General features: G+C 42.0%; 1 protein-coding gene across 7 annotated transcripts in view; it reads left to right on the top strand.

Moving 5' to 3' along the window:
- PDE8B (phosphodiesterase 8B) overlaps positions 1–21649 on the top strand; it is a 265303-nt gene that overhangs the window by 158661 nt on the left and 84993 nt on the right. For 6 of the 7 annotated variants that reach the window (XM_072794236.1, XM_072794226.1, XM_072794220.1 and 3 more), the window contains exons 8-10: positions 1541–1681; positions 3200–3288; positions 5398–5458. In XM_072794236.1, the coding sequence (XP_072650337.1) occupies positions 1541–1681; positions 3200–3288; positions 5398–5458 (291 nt within the window). The remainder of the gene's footprint in view (positions 1–1540; positions 1682–3199; positions 3289–5397; positions 5459–21649) is intronic. The other variant, XM_072794201.1, reaches the window with a different exon arrangement.

The following is a 21649-nucleotide window of genomic DNA, read 5'->3' as shown; positions in this document are numbered from 1 at the left end:
TTCAACTTAATAATGAAGGTAGAATAAACACACAGGAAAATGTAGGAGGATTTTGTCAGCAAGGAAAACAGTACATATATCACATATTTACTCGACAGTCTTGAGGATCCAGAGAGAAAGCCTAAGGTGCCTTGCCCTTGGGGATTTTTATGTCTAGTGGGGGAGAGAGAGAAATAAACAGAAATTTGGACTGAGCGTGAGAAGTCATTAGAAAGCTTCACGGGAGGGAATGCGAGCCTGTAGGAGTGGCACCAGCTCAGACTGGGCAGGGGGTCAAGCACAGCATGCGGGGGTGGGGTGGTGAGTGGGATTTGGCGAGGCATGGAGATGGGGAAGGAGCGTTGTAGGTAGAGAGAGCAGGTGGGCAGAGGCCCGGAGGTGAGAGGAAAGCATAGGCAGCTCAGCCCGCAGGGGCAGGCCAGCCTGGTGGGCAGAGGCCATGCTGCGTGGCTACTGCAGGGGGGTGCACACCCCATGTTAGTGACGGGAGATCAACCAAGACAATGTCGCCACTACCCCCTTCTGTCGCTCTTACAAGGCCACATGCTAAGGCTCCAGAGCAACTTCCCAGCCCCTCCAGTGCCCAGGTTTAATGTGTCAGTAGAGGCTTTGTTCTTAAGGGAACAGGTCCCCAAGAGTCCCTGCATTATCAGGCTCCTTACCGCTGCCATCAGAGCGGAGTGCAGGAGTGATGCTGATGACAGCTTGCAAGGATGTGTCTGAAGCAGCAGATGGATGGGCATGATGTCCAGAGAAATCCACGACCTAGAGGCCATATGGTCACATTTGCCCCATGTTCTTTGTCTTGCCCCCTCTCATTCAGCATCTCATCTGGTGATTATTCTTTGAGAAGAAATTGGAGGGTAGAGATGGGAGCCGGGAGTCAGGCAAGGGAAAAGCTCTGAATTCCAGGGCCCTGGGCAGGAGTTTGGAAAGAAACGTGTTAGTCTGCTCGCCTCGGAATGTGCTGAGGGGACCTCTTCTCACGCCCACGTGTGCCCAGCATGAAAGGGCTGCTTTCTGCCCAAGTTGTTTAATCAGATTTATCGTTGAGGTTAGATGGGAAGTGGCCCCAAGCCATAGCGTTGGTTAGTAGATAGTGGCAATTAGAAAGGAGGCATGAGAGATCAAATCTCTGCCTTGCAGAGATGTGACTAATACAAGCCCATGACCTGTTGAACTAATTAATTTTTATTCTAACTGCTTTTTATTTTTTGAGTTTTTTATTTCATGGGCAATTGAGGATGAATAAGGCCCACAAGAGGCTGGCTCTACAAGACGAGGGCTTCTTGTTCTTCTCCTGGTAAAGAATTTCTTCCAGTATCCTCTGGTGTGCTGAGTGAATACACTGCTGCTCGGGAGTGAGGCAACTAGTCCAGGAGGCTTAGTGATGTGAGGGGGCCAGCTGGCAGCCACATCAGAGAGTCCTCATCTAGGGAACTTCTTATTGATATTCCAGTGTGTTCCTCTGGGTGCCAGCAAGCACTTGTGGGGGTGCACAGCTTACCTACCCTGACCTATAACCACCTCCTGTTCACAGTATGTCAACCCGGCTTTTGAAAGGATGATGGGCTACCACAAAGGCGAGCTGCTGGGGAAAGAGCTCGCCGAGCTGCCCAAAAGTGATAAGAACCGGGCAGACCTTCTCGACACCATCAACACGTGCATCAAGAAAGGCAAGGTGGGTGAAACAGGCAGATCTGCAAACCCCTCCTGGTGCCTTTTTCCCCTGTGAGTTCTAGGTGTCATGTCTTTAAGATGAGCTTCTTTCCTAACAGGATAACTAAGTGAAAGATCTCTTAGGTTTGCAAAGTAAGTCCATTTTGGGGTTAATTTTGGACACCAAATGAATCTGGTACTTAGGATGATACAGAATCTAATGGGTTTGCATAAGGAGAGTTTATCCTTTGGGTGACTGTATGCCCCTGTCATTGCTGCAGTATCATTCCTACCTCTGAGCAGAGTGCCACCCAGGCAGCTGTCACGTTTTTAGTGTGTCCAGTGTTGGGGTGACTCGAAGTATGTCATATCAGTATTTACATAGGGCCCAATTCTTGGTCAGTTTCCCTTTTTCTGTTCTCTTTCCTCATCACAGTTGGGTAGAGACCTATAGCTCATTCTCCCTGTCATGTCAGTTTGTGCAGCTGCTGAAGGCAGGGCTGTCAGGGCCGTCAGCAACTTTCCCCAAGCCCTTCCCTCCAAAGGAGGAGTGTGGCTCCTATTGCTGGACCTCCTGATGCATTTTCTTTTAAGCATGCAGAATGCTTTCTCAGATTATTTCTCTCATCTTGCTTTCTCTGATGTGAAGTAGTTACATAAGTACTGTATTCTTTTAATTGGGGACCACTTTTTAGGAATAAAATAAGTTTGGGTTTATATGACAGGCAACATTGATTTTTTACAAATAAGAGCAGTGAGCTGAAAATGGAATTGGGACATTATCAAGTACTCTAAAAAAATTTTTGTCAGGAGAGTGACCCCAGTGTACATACCAGTTAGCTGCCCTTGGGAGAGAGGAGGCAAGAAAAGGCTGTAGAGAAATTCAGATTCTGATTTATTCCCTCCCTCCTAGAAATAGTGGAGGTGCCAGAGGATCCCCCTTGAGGACACCAGGTTCTTTGTCCCAGCTGGTTCCCTGGGTCCAGAGGCAGCAAGAATGTTCATACTCTCCTTTGCTTGATTGATGGAAATTGCTAGGCGCCAGACTAATCCCAGAGAAGTCTTAATAGGATGCTCTGTAGGAGAGTCAGATGATAGGTTTCAAGGAAAAATTAAGAGATAGGAATTTAGAACCACATTCTCCACTTCCTAATGTGGGCAAATCAGTTAGAATCTCTGAGCCTTGGCTTACTTATCTATAAACTAAGGATGATAATATCAAGCTCAGAGGTTGCCGTGAAGATTTTAAGGGAGACCCTGTAACAATACCTTGACCTGGTGCTGCTACACCCATAGGACTGAGAGTGGAAACTCAACCCACTCATCAGCTTGGACACTGGAAGGCCAGTCTGGAGATGGACATGTTGATCTTTGGGGTCTTTGTGCACGGTGTCCACGAGTCTTAGGTAGTAATGGGTGCAATGGATGCAATGATAGAGCGGTGTTTTTGGAATGGTATTGCTTAACTTGACAAGACCCTCTGTAGAAGTAGCTGTAAACTTTGATGGAAGGATTTTAAGAGCTCTCTTTGTCTATGTAGGAGTGGCAGGGGGTTTACTATGCCAGACGGAAATCCGGGGACAGCATCCAACAGCATGTGAAGATCACCCCAGTGATTGGCCAAGGAGGGTGAGAGTGAATTTCTTGATCCGTTTTAGTTGAAGGGTTCCTTCTTTAGAAGGGTTCAATAGGCATTTGGGTTTGCTTATTGAAATGCCAGTGTAAGCATTAGACCCACCAATATGGTGGGTTGGGTTGTACGTAGTATATGCCGGGGACAATTCCATGCGGCTGCCAACAGCTCCCAGACATGGCTTCCCCTCCCCTTCTCTTCTACTGTTTATAGGCTTTACAAAGCATCTCCCCAGCTGCCCACCTTCACTGGGTCACCTGTGGTTCCATCATCCCCACTGACCTCTGTGTTTAGGCTTTCCCCTGTTATAAAAACAACAAAACATCAGGGCTCACTGGCCTCAGTCCTGCACTGGAAGTCAGTCTACTCTCCTTGAGGCACTGGCTCTGTAGTGGTTTTCTCCGGGCTGGCTCTGGGTTTGTTCCACAAGGCAGAGAGCACGCTGGAGGTCACAGTTACATAGGGAAAGGGGTGTTTGACCACAGGCTGAGGTGATCTGATTTCATTTAATCTCTGATTATCAGACAAGACTATTTAAGAAGGTAAATACATAATTTCTTTTCCTTCTCCCAGTTAAATTTTGTGAGAGGGTTTACAAAGCCAAACAGGATCCCCAGACAAGAGGTCACTGAGGAGCCTTTAGTAAACTGGCTTGAAGGTCAACATTAGCTTCATAGCATGGATTATAAGAGACCTACACTGTTGTGTGATGTTTTGTCAGGCCAGTAACCAGAGTGGAGAGTCTTGCCTATGACTCTTATGACTACCTGAGTTCTTTCCAAATTGTTGGGTGGTTAACAGACACACACACACACACACAATGTAAATTGAGCAAAATGCTTATATTTCATTTCCTCTCCAATTTTACTTGTTTATTAAGACTTGAAATTGTTAACCCTTGGTCCAGAGACCATACTGTCTTGTATTTTCTGCCATTTAGGTTCCCTCTGGGTGGTGGGGCCCTGGCAGGCCTGACAAGGGTTATGAGCATAGACAGAGACCTTCTGCATCCCCGTGGCTTGGCCATTTCCACCAGCAGTCCGTGCTCAGTGCCATGATGGCTGTCACATTGGTATTATCATCATCCTTAGACCATCTTCTCAGAAAACTTGAGCTAAGATTGACTGTGTGTGTGACCAGAATTCTTAGGTAACCAAGGCAGAGGAGATACTATTGCTTGGTAATTTCTGTCAGAATGAATTTTTCTGATCTTCCTGATTTTACAGATAAGAGAGAAGTTCTTCTGTCTAGACACAGTGCTATTTTTCTCCCACTTGTAGGCAGTGCACTATCAGAGGAAATTCTTATTAAGAGTAGGTAAATCTTACCTCTTCCTGTTTAGTGAAGCTCATTACAGAATAACCAGAATTTTCTATGCTCTCTTCAGAGTCTTCCAGAGAAAATTGAATCAAAGGAAGAGAGACAGAGGAGACTCTTGGCTCTTCCTATATAATCTCACAGAGTTCTCTGGAATTCCTGGCTCCACCGTCAGTAGAAAATCTACCTTAAAGTGATTTTTGTGCAGGGCTGAGGCAGCGATAGTCTTTTTCTGGTCTCCCTTGTGGTCACGAGCAAGATTGTAGGCTGTTTTGGGATTCTGTCCATAACCTTGAAATAAGACGAGTTTTCTCTGCCTGAAAAATACTGTCATTGTGATGACCATGCCGTCAAAGGATATGAAATATTAATGTAAGAACAGCGACTGTGTAATCTGGTCATTGTCCAAATGAGTCTTCTGCTTTTTTATAAGCTGTAAAATTATTAGTGTCAGCAAAATTAAAACAAATTTTATCAGGAGTAGCATTTCATCCTATTGCTGAAGATAGCTAGGAGACAAGCTTCAGGAATCTGTTGCAAAATGAAATACCCATTAGGAAAGTGTTTCTGAGCCAACTGTGACTAAAAGAGAAGCATAGCTTCTCAAGGCATGTGTGGGCTGTGTATGAAAAATGGGTTTTCTGTAGAGTAGGTTTTGTTTGAAATTTTAATCTGCCCTAGCATGGACCCTGGGTTTGCTTCAAGAAATTCTGTTGATGTTTTCATTTGCTGACTTGTTGAATCATCTCCTATCTGACTCACTAATAACTGATAATTTATGTTATTAGGAAAATTAGGCATTTTGTCTCCCTCAAGAAACTGTGTTGTACCACTGACAATAATAAGCAGGTATGGTATTCAGTTTCCTTCCTTTGCTTTGTCAGCTTGACCCCGCATTACATTCTCACCACTGTTACCTGCTTGTCTTTCTCCATAGCTCACTGTAGTTGTCCGTTTAGGAGGTTTATGGCAAAATTAGGCTCCTTTGACAAACAGTTAAAAAAAATTTCCTGCAAGCTTCTGCTGCTTTATTAGTAGTGCACATAAGTTATGATTTAGCTTCTGGCTATGCAACTAAAAACTAATATATTTTATGAGACCATAAAATTCTTCTTCCATACAAAGATGTTCTGTATTTTTCTATCTTAATTTCTTAAGCAAATGAAAAGCCTATATGTATTTGAGCATTTCATGCATACAAATTCATATCAAAAACAATCATTTCAAGTTAGTAAAAATTAACATTGTGAGCGCTGTTTGTTTGTACCATTATATCATGTACAACAACAATACATTACAATCTTGTCTTCAGGAGTAACAGAATTTCAATAAGTTGCTATACTTAAGAACTTTTAAAGATAGTTTTATCACAGGGAGAAATATTGATATTGGTACATATGTATTTTAAGTTATACTTTTAATACTGAATTATGTGTATTTTCACTCATACTTAAAAGTTTATTGGTTGAAAAGTAAGTGAAGAAACATAATTACCGGTGACCTGTGTTCGAAAATACAAAATATAGCCTTTGATGTAGATGGAGATTTTAAAAGAAGAGATAATACCTTGAAAGGATATGAAGGTCTTTGGGGCCTAATAAATTTTAGGGGAACAGATTGGGGACTTGGAAAGTGTGGGCTCAGATGGTGGAGGCTGGCCAGGCAATGAGAGAAACTGCCCCCCGCCCTCTGCCTTGAGTATGCAGCTCCCATGGGGAGGCGGGCCTGGGTACAGTGAGCTGTGCAGGACTTTCAGCTGGTGTCTCAGCCCATCAGAGGTACCCATGTCCCCATACCTTTTTTTTTTTTTTTAATAATGATTTGATACTGGTAAATATTGTAAAATGATCACACAAAAGTCAGGTTAACATGTATCACCAGACATAATTACAAAATTTTTTCTTGTGGTGAGATCTTTTGAAGCCTATTCTCTTAGCAACTCTCAAGTTTACATTACAGTGTTAGCAATAGTCACTGTGCTCTACATTATATCCCCATGACTTAATTATTTCATAAGTGGAAGTGTGTACTTTTGACCCCCTTCACCCCCACCCCCACCCCCACCCCATCTCTAGCAACTAGCCTGTTCTCTGTATCTGTATGTTTGGTGTTCTTTTTGTTTTCAGCTATGCATGGAAGTGATACAATATGGTATTGTCTTTCTCTGTCTATCCTTAGCACAATGACCTCAAGGTCCATCCATGTTGCAGCAAATAGCAAGTTTCCTTCTTTCTGATGACTAATAATACTCCATTGTATATATATTCCACGTTTTCTTTATCCATTCATCCGTCAGTGGACACAGGTTGTTTCTGCCTTGGCTATTGTAAACCACGGTGTAGTGAACATAGGAATGCATATATTCTTTCAAGTTAGTGTTTTCATTTCCCTTGGATAAATGTCCAGGAGTAAATTGCTATAACATATGGTAGTTCCATTTTTAATTTTTTGAAGAACCTCCATAGTGCATGTGCCAGTATGCATTCCTACCAACAGTGCATGGGGGTTCCTTTTTCTCTGCATCTTAGCCCACACTTGTCATTTCGTATCTTTTTGATACTAACCATTCTAACAGCGGTGAGTCAATAACTCCTTGTGTTTTTTATTTATATTGTCCTGATGACTAGTGATGTTGAATGTTTTTGCATGTACCTCCTGGCCATTTTTAATTCTTCTTTGAAAAAGTGTCTATTCAGATCTTCTGCCTATTTTTGAGTCAGATTTTGTTTTTGTTTTGCTATTGAGTTATGGGAGTTCTCTATATATTTTGGCTATTAATGCTTAACCTGATATGATTTGCAAATATTTTCTCCCATTTGATAGGTTGCCTTTTTGCTTTGTTGATGGTTTCCCTTGGTGCACAGAAACTTTTTAACTTGGTAGTCTCAATTGTTTATCTTTCTTTTGCATTTGCTTTTGTGTCCTGTCCAAAAAATCATAGCCAAGACTGATATCAGGGAGCTTAGCCTCTGTGTTTTCTTCTTGGAGTGTAATTTTTTCAGATATTACATATGTTCAAATATTTCACCCATTTTGAGTTGATTTTTATTTTTTATTTTTTTAAAATTATTTTATTTATTTATGATAGGCACACAGTGAGAGAGAGAGAGAGAGAGAGGCAGAGACACAGGCAGAGGGAGAAGCAGGCTCCATGCACCGGGAGCCCGACATGGGATTTGATCCCGGGTCTCCAGGATCGTGCCCTGGGCCAAAGGCAGGCGCCAAACCACTGCGCCACCCAGGGATCCCCTGAGTTGATTTTTATATATATTCTAAGATAACTGCTCAGTTTCATTCTTTGGCATGTGACTGTCAAGTTTGCCCAGTACCATTTATTGAACAGACTATACCTTCTCCATTGTATATTGTTGGCTTCTTATAAATTAATTGACCATATATATCTGGGTTTATTTCTGGGCTCTCTATTCTGATCCATTGATCTATGTGTATGTTTTTATACTAACACCATACTGTTTGGATTACTATAGCTTTGTGATGTAGTTTAAAATCAGGGAGCATGGGGACACCTAGGTGGCTCAGTGGTTGAGTGTCTGCCTTTGGCTCGGGGTGTGATCCCAGAGTCCCAGGATGGAGTCCCACATCAGGCTCCCTGCATGGAGCCTGCTTCTCCCTCTGCCTGTGTCTCTGCCTCTCTCTCTTTCTCTCTCTGTGTCTCTCGTGAATAAGTAAATAAAATCTCAAAAAAAAAAAAATCAGGGAGTGTGATGCCTCTGGCTTTATTATTCTTCAAGATTGATTTGGCTATTCAAGCGAAATATTCTAGAATAGCAAAGGGAATCATGCTTTTTCTTAAGATTTAGTACAACATAAAATGCCTCTCTCAACACTGAGAATTTCATCTAGAATCAGAAAGTTTTCATTTAATATCACCATCACATAGAAAGGCAAGTCCTTGGAGACCTCTGGGAAAGGAAAGGAATTGACCTGCATAGAGAAAATAAATTCTCTCAACAACCAAGCTCACACATTCTGGGGGGAAGGATGAGGTCTACATGAAAGATGACATAGATGGAGGGAGAGGTGTAGGACATCCTGGTGGCTCGTTAGAGACAGCCTCCTGAACCCAAGCAGGGCCAGCCAGCCTATCATGGGCCGTGAAGCTACCATGCAGAGTGCAGACCCACCTAGGCTCATTCATGCTCATGCCAGAAATGAGCCAAGTACAGTCCATGTCCAAAATCAAGCAGAGCCTTTGCCTACCAACCTAGGTTTGCTCTCCCTCCTTCCTCTCTTTATCAGTCAGTCGATTCCCAGTCTCCTTGTCACCAGACTCCTGCAACCATGTGAGCCCAAATTCTGCTTATCCTTCACGGTCCATCCCAAGGAATGTCAAGTGCCATGCCCCTCCTGAAGCCCCTGAGTACCTTCTTTGCTGTGTATCACCTGCACTGTTATCATGGCTCTTTGTGTGCCTAACTGCCCTCTCCTCTCCGGTGGGGTCACCAGGGTGTCCTTGTCTTTGTGAGCCTATCCTGCCTGGTGCATAGTAAGTCCTGCAGCTGTTGGTTAGCCTGAATGGAATTCAATGTCAAGTTCCTGGCTTCCTGCCACTTTCAAACCCTCTCTGCTTCACAGAGAAAAGAGGCAATCCCTTCGTATATGACTTGGGGATACAGAAATCACAGGGCCACCTCTTTTCTGATGCTCTAAATAGAAACGTCTTTATTGCTGTGAATTAGCTGCTGTTCTGAGAAGAGTGGAAACGCAGAGCTCGGATACCCTGAGCCATTGACGTCACCTAATGGTGCAGCACAGGCCTGGAGAGACACTTAGATTTTCCAATAACAAAGAATTTTTATGTCTCTGGCTAGCCACAGTGTTTTTCCTCCTCATCTAAGGAGGCTGAAGTGAATGGTGATGGGTCTGTGACGGGAAGGGCTCCCCAGGGGGTGGGAGCAGCCTGTCTGAAGGCGGTTCTGGCCCGGCTGCTTTCTGGAGGTTAGCCTTGACGTCAAGAGCCGCCCATGGGTTTGCATTTTAACAAGGAATGAAATTGCAAGCCAGGGTGCTATCTTCTGGTGGTGCTTGTCATCAGCAAGGACCCCCGTTCCTGTGTGAGCCCTGTAGCTTGTTGCCAAGGGGCTGGAAGTGCTCAGTGAGGTTTGTTGGCTGTAAACAGCATCTACCCTTATACAGCACACTCTTGCTCCCCAAATGCGTTTTAAACACATGAGCTGGAGCCAGGGCTGGTCTCTGCCCCAGAAGCTGTGGGGGTTCCAGACAGATAAACTGTACTAGAGTACAGTGCAGGGGGAGGTATGACCCAAGAGCAGGAGAAGCACAGATGCAGGACCAAAGGAGACTGGCTAGAATTTTTTTTAGGTGTCTTCTAGGATGAGGGGCAACAAACTACACCCTCCAGGGCAAATATGGTCTGTTTTATATGGAAAGTTTTAGAGGAATATAGCCACTCTTTGTTATGTTGTGGTCGCTTTCCCACTACAATGGCACAGAAGTTACCACAGACACTATGTGGCCTATAAAGCCTAAGATATTTACTCTCTAGCCCTTCATAGGAAAAGCTTGCCAGCCCCATTTCTAGAGGATAATTTTCTCTTTGGACGACCCCCTTTCCTAGGCTGGGGACAATCTGTCTGGTATCCCAGCAATGATCCCCTTCATGCACACATTTCTTTGGGCCCTTTGCCTTCCTGCCACCCCTGTGCCCTGGTGCAGAGCCTGTCTCAACCCGTTTATATGAATAAGACATGAGGACCTATTCCCATAAGACTTCTGCCTTTTCATGAGGTCTAAATCCAAATCTGAATGCATGACTCAAAGTGGAATTTTAGGGACCTGCTACCATGGTCCAGGGGTCAAGCTCGTATAGGGAAAGGAGACTTCTAGGATCCTGCTTTCACACTAGCTTCTGCTAAGCTGGCTGGCCAAAGCAGAGAGGCCTCAGCCCTGGTGTCCCTACAGTGCCCACCTTTGGTGCTTCCCCCATTCTCGCTTTTTCCTCCAAGCCTTGGCCATGAGAATATGGAGAGCACAGCCCTCCCAAAAGCCAGCATGCCAGTGGCAGGCGTGGGGCCTGGCAGAGACTATGGGAAGCCAGCAGGCAAAAGGGTGGCAGTGCAGCTGGGAGTGTTGTGTCCTTTGGTTGGCTCACCTGGTCTCTTTTCTCCTGGATGGATAGCTCATAGGTCATGGAGAAGACTTCGAGAGGTGTAGAGGTTGCCTGTCCAGTAAGAGGAGGTTGTTTGTTTTGGAGAAGTCAGGGAGCACAGACACCCATGAACAGCTCCAGAAAATATTCCCTGTTCCTTCGAGTTACAGCAGAGGAAGGTCCGTGACCAGGCTCAGAGGAGGCACGCTGCTTTCTGGCTAATCAAGGTTGCAAGACAAACCTGGGTGAGAATGGAATAAGAGCAGCAGTCTGACCTGCCTTTTGCACAGGGCTTTTCAGACCCGGGGGGTGGGGAAGTGGGGAAATACCTGATTTTGGAATTCCCCTTACAACCTCTACATCCTCATTTCAGGAAGAAAAGTTATTTCAGCAATGAAAAAACAGGGAAGGACATAATCTCTGAAGGAGTAGCTATTGAACTTGAGTAAATTTGGCTTATTGGAAAAAAAATTTTTTTTTTTCTATTGCAGACTGATGGGAGCATTGTCACAGCCTAACATCAGCATGGGGATGGACATTTGGGGTCATTGCTTTATTTTTCTAAAAGATTCATCTGTTTAGAGAGAGTGGTGGTGAGGGAGAGAGAAAGCTGACTCCGCGCTAGGTGCGCCTGACATGGACTTGACGCAGGGCTTGACCTCATGACCCTGAGATCATAACCTGAGCTGAAATGAAGAGTTGGATGCTTAGCTGACTGAGCCACCCAGGCGCACCTGGGGATCGTTACTTTAAAAGCACTTTCACCTATATAACTTGTTTTAGAATAGTAGGGGCCGAAATGGGAGCTGAATTGTCCAAGTTTGCTGTGATGGAAACTTGCTTTGAGATCAAGTTTTGGAGGTTCATTCATATTTTCTTTTATAGTATGCTATTTAATCGTGAAACTATAAAGATTAGGGAAAAATAGAACCTACTACAGTAATAATGCATATGACTAAGCCTGCCAGAAGTGCCTAAAACAAGATACAAAGGCTATAGAGTGGCAGGGAGTAAGAAAGGAAAAAGAACAGGTCTTCAGTTTCGTGAAGGGTTCATGTGGGGAAGGAGGGCCTGGGTCCTGATGAAGGCAAAAACAGTGGGAAGTTTTAAGGAATAAGATTAGACTTAACATTGGGAAGAATTATTAGAATGGACAAGGCCTCTACAAAGTTTGTGGGTACTGACTGAGTCCATCACTAAGGGAGATATTCAAATAGAACCAGTCTGAGCATTCAGTAGGAAAAGCTGTCTGGAGAGGTCACCCACTGGCCAGAAATGCAACTAGATCAGTGGTTCTCCAAGTGTGGCTCCCCAGAGCAGCAGCAGCCCTAGGAATCTGCTGGAATTGTGAAGTCATACCTACAGAATTGAAACTCCATGGTTGGGCCTAGGTGATCTGTTTTAAGAAGCCCTCCATGTGATTCTGACTCACTCTGAAGTTGAAGAGCTACTGGACAAGATGAATGGCTGCCAGACTCTGATACTATGAGCTCTGGTCACTGGTTCATGGATAGGGTCTGTTCTGGGTTCAATTTAGTCAGAAAAGATTTTTTTTTAACTCCTGGCCATCCATTCCTCCCCTCCTGAGTATGGGGCCCCAGACCCACACTGCTCAGGATGCCGCATTGCAGAGGACCCCCAGCTCTCCTCCAGCCATGCCCAGCCTATGCCCTAGACCCACCTGTCCAGTCGTGAAATGTGGCTAGTTAGAGGTGTGCATGTAAACTACATGCTCAAATTCAGAGACTTAGTATGAAAAAGAATGTAAATTATCTCATTAAAGGTATTGTACACTTCTATTGATGACATGTGATAGTATCTTACCTATATTGTGCCTAAAATATTATTAAAATTAATTTTGCCTGTTTCTACTTTTTAATTAGGGTGCTAGAAAATTTAAAATTACACATGTGGTTTACATTTGTGGCTCACAGAGTATTTCTGTTGGGCAACTGGTCTAGCCCTTCCTTCCCCTGTCAAATCTTACCCTGAATCCCACTTCCCTTGTTCAGGTGACAGGCGTCAACGAGCCATGCATATAGTCTAGTTTGTGCCAGTGAGCCAGCAGCAGACAGCCTCCCGTGGGATGAAGCTGTGATCTGCTCCCCAGGCCCCTAAGAATGCTTTCCCTATTATGGGAGGAGGATCTGCACTTGAGCAGACCTTTAGGGAGCATTTTTATTTGGGGAGATGTGGGGCACCTTTCATGAATTCTCAAACTGCAGCAGAAAGTTAGCGTTCTCTGTTAGAGCTCTTGGGTGTACAACAGGAGACCTGGGTGTCTTGCTCACTGGCAGCTTCCTGCCCCTGCCCCCAGGCCCATTCCCATTTCCCAGCCCCAAACTGGCCTTCTCATGGACCATCCTTGCTCTTCCCTATCCCAAGGCTTCTGCTCTCTCCACATTTGCCAACTTCTGTTCCCCCTAAGCCTTTCCATCCTGATAGGTGGCTTGACCTATAAGCGTTTCATGATTTTTGGACTCCTCCTCCCAGGTGTGGCCGAACACGGTCCTTGATACTAAGACAGTCTAATAGCTCATGGCATTCTATATAATGGTGCAGGCAGCAAGGGGAGACAGGCACACAGGAATCACATGATGATTTCTGCTTATTGCTAGTCCCTGGTGATACAAATATTTGTATTTGTCCCAAATGCCCAATATTTGAGATCCATCTCATATTTTTAATAGCATCAACTGTTTACAGCTTCGTTGTCCTTTAGAATTCAATCCAATTTCTCCTCTCTTCAAGAAGACTTTCAGAACCTGCCAGCCATGTCTCCCCTGCACCTGCCATGAGGTGACAGTGATGCTTCTCTTCTGTGTCACCTGTTGGACTATTTTTTTAAAAGATTTATTTATTTATTTATGATAGACAAAGACAGAGAGAGAGAGAGAGAGAGAGGCAGAGACACAGGAGGAGAGAGAGAAGCAGGCTCCATGCCAGAAGCCTGACGTGGGACTCGATCCTGGGACTCCAGGATCGCACCCCGGGCCAAAGGCAGGCGCCAAACCGCTGAGCCACCCAGGGATCCCCACCTGTTGGACTATTAATTTTCACCTGGTTTGGATCAGTTCTCACCTTGGGGCAGGGACCCCACTGTTTGTGCTCAGGAGCATAGGAAATTAAACATGAAGCTTCTGTGTCCTCCCAAACAAGTATTACACATAGAGTGTTGATCTTTGTGTAGCTAGTAGGTCTCATGTGCTGTTTCATATTTTCCATGTTCTTCCAAGGCACACATCCAAGTTTGACTTCTTAAAAGGAAGTTGGAGAAAAAGGGAACCACAGTTGAAAACATGACCTCAGTTATCCCTGGAGTGTCTATTCATATTTAGAAGTTATTTTAATATAATTAGTCTATTAGCATGATGCAGAGTTTGTACACATATACTCACAGTACATGCTCCAAATATTTATTGATGTATTTGGTAAAGCTACTAAGTAAACAAAATTTTTCCATTTAGCTTTAGAACATATTTACATGAAGCTATTTAAAGAAAGGCCTCTGATGTTGCAAAACCACAGTTTTTCCTGAGAATTACACTGGAACTGCCAAACCCTGAGCAAACATAAATGGAGTACCTGCTGTGTGTCTGAGGGTGCAGACAAGTAGGAGGTCAAAGCAGGGAACAAGGACAAGCAGGGACACCAAGAATGCAGCGATGTGTGGGGAAGTCTTGGGTCAGAGGAATGGAGAGGTACAGCTTCATGGCTGGCGTTGCTGGTGGCCACCGTGGCCAATCATGACAGGCTTCAGGAAGGTCCCTAGGGGTCTGAAGCTGAGAGGGGGTGACCTGGCTGAGGAGGAGGAAGGTGAACTTGGAACGTTCTGGCATGCAGACCTACACTGAGCACCGTGGAGGAGCAGATAAACAAGGTGACCTCACCCTGTCAGAACAGCTTGGCCGCTCGTGGTCAGCAGGACCGCAGGGCCGGGGCTGTCTGCCCTGCATGGTGATGGGGTTCCTTTGCACTGTCCGTTCTCTCATCCTGTCCTCTGTGCTAGAAGCCCATGTTGGGGACAGACAGGAAGATGGGAAAAACAAAGGGAAGGGAAAGTCAGAGGTGCCAGTCAAGTTTTCCACTGTGTGAAACTGTCCATACCTTCTCACCAGTGCTAGCCCAGCTCCACTCGAGGGGGGAGGCGCCGGCCTGAAGAGAACCAGTTTGACTTAAGAAAGTCAGCTTTGGTAACTGGCAGTAAATAGGCATAGACACAGTTAAGACCACTAGGATTTAACCAGGAGATACTATGTTGGCTCTTGAAGAGAAGGGATTTTTTTCCTCCTCAGTTGAGCTGAAATTTTAAAGGCTACATTTTTATTAATTTGTCATTCAGACTATGGAAGATTCTGCTCCCTGAGCAGACTTAGACTAATTGAGCCCAGGAGACTTTCACATTATCTTAGACCTGATTGTTACAGATTTTATTTATTTAATATTTTTTATGCAATTTATAGATATTAGCACTATGTGGAAATTTTTTTGTTTTCCAAAGCAACAGTTAGTGGCTGACTCCTCAGAAGGAAATTATTTACTTCACATTGAGAGCTTTTCCGTTTTGGGCATGCTTGGTCTAAGCTGAGCATTCATTCATCCATTCAGTGAGCATCAGTTGCCCCCAGGTGCTCTGGCCCAGTGGAAGTCACAAGGCGGATTGAGGCTGAGGTCGCGTGTGTCTCCCAGCATCCACTCCTGCTGAAATCCTCAGGTGGCTAATGGGACCCTCCATCTAGTCACCTTTACCCTAAACTAGGGAACCCCCTTCAGCACACTTCCTTTCTTGTGTCCCCTAAATCCTAGAAGCCACTCAGTGTGAAGATTGTGTCTTCCTAACAGCTCTTGACTCTGTGCCCTTCTTTTCACCCCACTGCAACTTCTGGTTATCTTGCTCTAGCTTCCTGTCTGCTCTCTGCCTCCAATTAGAGGTGTACTGGCACCAGCTCATACAAGCTCAGTAGAGCTGGTGGTTTAATTTTCTGTGTGAGAAAGTTGTTAAACCACCCACTATTAAAAATTTAAATTATAGAAGCACGAAGTTCATTTTTTCAAAACTAATAAGTATTCAAAATCTAGAACTTCTTCAATATGTTACCACATTATGTTATGACCTATATTCTGGAGGTCATTTATGTTTGTTTCATCTGTGTGACAGAGATACCATATGGAGCGGAGCTGCCCCGGTCAGTGACATCATGTTGGTAGCTTCAAACAGACTGGGAGTATGTTTAGACCAGGCGAATCAGCAAACACTACAAATCAGGACATCTTTTTTATGTTTAGGCAAAACCTATTTAGTTTGCTATTTAAATGCTCCTTTTAATACCATTACAATGAAGACAAACAGTGAATGGACACTTCCCTCCCTCTCAAGCAATGTTTATGTATGTATATGTAGCTATTTATGTCTTGAAGTTCATTCTATGACAACATGAACCCATAGTAAATTCTGAACGAAGAAACTCATTGTAGGGAAATATGATCAGGAAAGCTATTTTGAGTGGACAAAACCCAAAAACTTTTAATCCATATTTGTGGCTTAATCTAGATTACAGTATGTCTGTATTGGTTCTTTTTTTTTTTTCCATTGAGGTAGAACTGACATATAACATTGTATAGTTTTAGGTGTGCAGCATAATGATTTGATGCATGTATTGCAAAATTATCTCCACAGTAAATTTAGTTAATATATTAACTCCACAGTTAAAATATTTTTTTCTTTGTGAACATTTAAAATCTACTCTCTTAGTAATTTTCAAATATGCAATACAGTATTGTTAATTACAGTCAACTTGCATGCATTATGCCCCGGTCCTTATTTACCTTATAACTGGGACTTTGTCTCTTTTGACCACCATCACCCAGTTTACCTACTTCCTTCTTCTAAGCAGCTAGTCTGTTCTCTGTATCTAGGAGATCGGGGTTTGGTTTGGTTTATAGATTCCACATATAGGTGAGATGATATGGTGAATGGGGTTTTCTTTCTCTGTCTAGCTTATTTCATGTGTCATAATGTCTCAAGGTCCATCCATATTGTTGCCAGTGGGAATATTTCCTTCTTTTATTCAATTGTATATGTATTTCCCACTTTCTTTTTCCACTTATCAGTTGATGGACACATAGGCTGTTTACATACATTGGCTATTGGATATAATATCTCAGTGAACAGGGGGTACATAAATTTGTCAGAAAGTGATTTCATTTCTTTCTAATAAAAAACAGAAGTGGAATTGCTGGATCATATGGTAGTTCTATTTTTAATGTTTTGAGTAATCTCCATACTGTTTTCCATAGTGGCTAAACCAGTTTACATTTCCAACAGTGTAAAAGTATTCCCTTTTCCCCACATCCTCTCAAATACTTGTTATTTTTTTGTCTTTTAAGTAATAAGAGTTCATATCTCATAGTAGTTTTGATTTCTGTTTCTCTGAGGAATGGTGATGTTGAGCACCTTTTCATGTACCTGTTGGTTATCTGTATGTCATTCTTAGAAAGATGTCTATCCAGATCTTCTGCCCATTTAAAAATCAGATTGCTTGCTATTGAATTGTATGAGTTTGTTATATAATTTTAGGGGTTAATCCCTTATCACATATATGACTTGGAAATGTTCAGTAGGTTGCCCTTTTCATTCTGTTCCTGGTTTCCTTTGCTGTGAAGAAACTTTTTAGTTTGCTGTAGTCCCAATTGTTTGTTTTTCTTTTGTCACCTTTGCTTTTGGTACCAAAACACCATCACCAAGACAGGTGTCAAGATCCTGATATTCTGTTTTTTTTTCTTCTTCTAGGAGTTTTATGTTTTCAGAGCTTACATATAAGCCTTTAACCTACTTTTCAGTTGATTTTTGTGTATGGTCTAAGATGATCCAGGTTCATTCTTTGCATGTGGCTGTCCAGTATTCACAGACCATTCATTGAAGAGACTCCTTTCCCCATTGTATATTCTTGGTTCTTTTGTCATACGTTAATTGACCACATATTTGGGGGTTCATTTCTGGGATCTCTATTCTGTTCCATTCATCTGTGTGTTTATTTTAATGCCAATACCATACTGTTTTGAATACTTTCGCTTTGTAATACACTTTAAAATGGGGGAGCATGATGACCCCACCTTTGTTCTTGTACAAGATTGCTTTGGCTCTTTGAGGTCTTTTGTGCTTCCATATAAATATTAGGGTTGTTCTATTCTGTGAAATTACCACTGGAATTTTGACAAGGATTGCATTGAAACTGTAGATTGCTTTAGGTAGTGTGGCCATTGTAATGATATTCTTCTAATCCGTGAGCAGAGAAACATGTTTCCAATTATATCTTTCTCAGTATTTATTAGTGTCTTATATTCTACAGTTTTCAGATTAAAGGTCTTCTACCTTCTTGGTTAAATTTTTTTATCAATAAAAGTGGAGCTTTATTGAGGGTTTTTCATATATAAGATCATGTCATCTGCAAATAGTGACAGTTTTCCTTTTTCCTTTTCAATTTGGATATCTTTTCTTTTCTTGGCGAATTGCCACAGCTAGGACTTCCAGTACTATGTTGAATAAAAGTGTTAAGAGAGGACATCCTTATCTAGTTCTCAGTCATATAGGCAAAGTTTTAGTTCTTCCACATTGAGTGTGATGTGGCTTTGTCACATAGAGCCTTTATTATGTAAAAGTACATTTCCTCTATACTCATTTTTTTTTTTAATGGTGAAAATATTTATAATTAGCTGGACTCACTTTAGGTGATCTCAATTTTGTTGGCAACATTGAAAGCATCATAGTCTGGAGCCAGCTGAACATAGGCCACCTTCTCTCCATCAGGCCTAATAAAGGTGTCGACTTTGGCTGTGTCAGTGTTCTAGATCTTCTTCACAGCTTATTTGTTCTGGTGCCAGTTAGCCTTGACATCCACAGTAAACACTAGTGTGTTACTGTTTTTTGACTTCTTCATTGCTGACTCAGTGGTTCCGGGGAACTGGATAATGGCATAATGGTCAAGCTTTTCTGATGAGATTTGGGCTGCCTTCTTTACTGCAGTGCCTTGGGCTGCCAGAAGGTCAGTGCTATGTGGATCTTCGTGTGTGTGTGTGTGTGTGTGTGTGTGTGTGTGTGTGTGACAGCGAGATGATTTTCACTACTGCTTTCTTGGCTTCAAAGCCTTTGCTTTGGCTTCAGCTTTGGGAAGAACAGAAGTTTCTTTATTTGCTTTCAGTGCCATCTTTTTTGAAAAGCTGTTCAGAATTTTTATCGTGAATGTTGAATTTTATCAAATACTTCTGCATCTATTGAGATGATGCTATGGTGTATCTTTCATTTTTGTTAATGTGGTATATCACATTGATACACAAATGTTGACCCATCCTTGCATCCCAGGGATAAATCCAACTGGATCATGGTGTATGATCCTTTTAATATGCTGTTGAGTTTAATTCACTAATAGTTTGTTGAAGATTTTTATCTCAGTGTTCACGAGAGATGTTGGCCTGTGACTTTCCTTTCTTGTGGTGTCCTTGTCTGGCTTCGATATTGGGATATCACTGGCCTGGTAAAATGATTTTAGGACTGTTCCTTCTTCAATTTTTTGGAAGACTGGGAAGAACTGACATTAATTCTTTTTAAAATGTCTGCTAGAATTAATCAAGGTAGCCATCTGGTCCTGGACCTTTCTACATTGGGAAGTTTTTGATTACTGATTCATTCTTCTTGCTAATAATAGGTCTCTTCAGATTTTCTACTTCTTCATGATTCAGTCTTTGTAGGTTGTATTCTTTTAGGAATTAATCCATTTCTTCTAGGTTGTCCAACTTTTGGTATATAATTGTTCATAGAAGTCTCTTTGAACCTTTGTATTCTGTAGTATTAGTTGTAATGCCTTATTTTATTTATTTTCCTCTTTTTATTTTTCAGTTTATTAATTTGAGTCCTCTCTCTTTCCTTGGCGAGACTTGCTACAGGTTTGCCTATTTGTTCCTGTTTTAAAAAAAACAATTCTTAGCTTCATTGATCTCTTCTATTGTCGTTTTAGTTTCTATTTCATTATTTGTGCTCTGATCTTTATTTCCTTCCTCTTACTAGTTTTGGGCTTAGTTTTTCTTTTCCTAGTTCCTCGAGGTATAAGGTTTAGGTCACTTATACAGGATCTTTCTTGTTTCTTAATGTAGATATCGATTATTGTGAACTTACCTCTTAGAAGTGCTTATACTGAATCCCCTAAGTTTTAGTATGTGGCATTTTGTTTTCATTTGTCTCAAGGTATTTTTTAACTCCTTTTTTTTTTTTTTTTTTTAAATCTTTGACCATTGGTTGTTCAGGAGAATGATGTTTAATCTCCACATATTTGTGAATTTTCACGTTGTCTTCTTGTAATTGATTTTTAGTTTCATAGCATTATAGTTAGACAAGATATTTGATATGATTTAGGTTTTCTTAAATTTATTAAGACTTGTTTTGTGGCCTAACATATGCTCTCTTGTGGAGAATGTTCCATGTGTGCTTGAGAAGAATGTGTATTCTGCTTTCGGATGGAATTTTCTGCAAATATGTGTTAAGTCCATCTGGTCTAATGTGTTTCAGTACAATCTTTCCTTATGTCTTTATGTAGGGATTATCTATCCATTGATATAAGTTGGATATCAAAGTCCCCTAGATGTCAGCCACCGTGAGTCTTCATGAGCCCTTTAAGAACTATTAGTTCTCTATAGCTTTGTGGGTCTCAAGAATGCAAGCCCCATTGGCTTACAAAATTAGATCTTTTGTTTGTCCATCTCTGAGGTGAAAGTCATAAAAATTGAGGTGCCAGATTTGGGGTTCATACCCTTCACTCCACAGATAAGCTAGGAATTGGGCTTCCTCCTGATTGTGTGTTGACCCACTGGGGGTGGGGTTTATGGCAATATTGCTTCTTAGCTTCTCCTACCCACTTTGATGTAGGTTTTTTTTCTCCTCAATTGCCTGATGTATAGGAGTTGTTCAGCTCATTTCTGGATTTCTTTCAGAGGTGATCATTTCATATATAGTTTTAGATTTAGTGTGTCTGTGGGAGGAGGTAAGTTCTGGAGTCTCCTATGTCACCTTCTTAAACCTGAAAATTCCCAGGACTTATTTTTTGGTTGATTTTCTAGACTTGAGAAAATGGTGGAGAAAATGTTAATAATACAGATTAAATTTAAATGCACATCAAATTTGTAGCAGTTTCACTATGAATAGAACAAAAAAATAAATACCCCTCCAGTATTCAGAAACTATTACATGATTCAACAAAGAAGTTATTCACATCATTAACCAATGAGTGGAGTTCCTATGCATCTATTACACCTTATTTACACCTCTATTACACCTTTCACCTTATTGCTTAATGTAAGTGAAAATGTCAACTCATATTCATGTTGAAACTCTACATATTCATCAGTTGAAACCATCACTAGGCTACTCATACAAGAGGTCAGCAAAGTCAAGCAAAAGTGTTTTATGAGAATCAATTGGCTGTATAGAATTTATGGAAAGAATATTTTCTATTTTAGTATTTAGAAATTGCTACACATCTTTTATGTCAAGTTGGCAAATTTTTTTCTTAAAGACTCTGATGGTATATATTTAAGTCCCTATAGTCTCTGTCACAACTACTCAACTCCGCCACTATAGCAGGAAGAGTCATAACCCAATTGTGATATGTAATTAAATGAGCCGGGCTATGTTAATAATAAAATTACACTTACAAAACCAGGTAAAATTATATTTACAAAACCCCTGGGCCATAGCTTACTGACCTCTTTAATCAGTAGTGTTTACAGTAAACTTAGGTGTGGATATTTATGCATTTATCAGTGAGCCAGTTGTTAAATCTTTACTGGTGTGCCATCCAGTCAACAGTCCTTATTCTGAAGGATCTCCCAGTAGTTCATCTCATCTAAAAAAAATAAAAGAA

Source organism: Canis lupus, chromosome 2 (genome assembly GCF_048164855.1).
Source record: "Canis lupus baileyi chromosome 2, mCanLup2.hap1, whole genome shotgun sequence".
In the NCBI taxonomy this organism is placed as follows: domain Eukaryota; kingdom Metazoa; phylum Chordata; class Mammalia; order Carnivora; family Canidae; genus Canis; species Canis lupus.
Note: the sequence above shows the minus strand (reverse complement) of the source record. Positions and strands in the feature narration are given on the sequence as shown.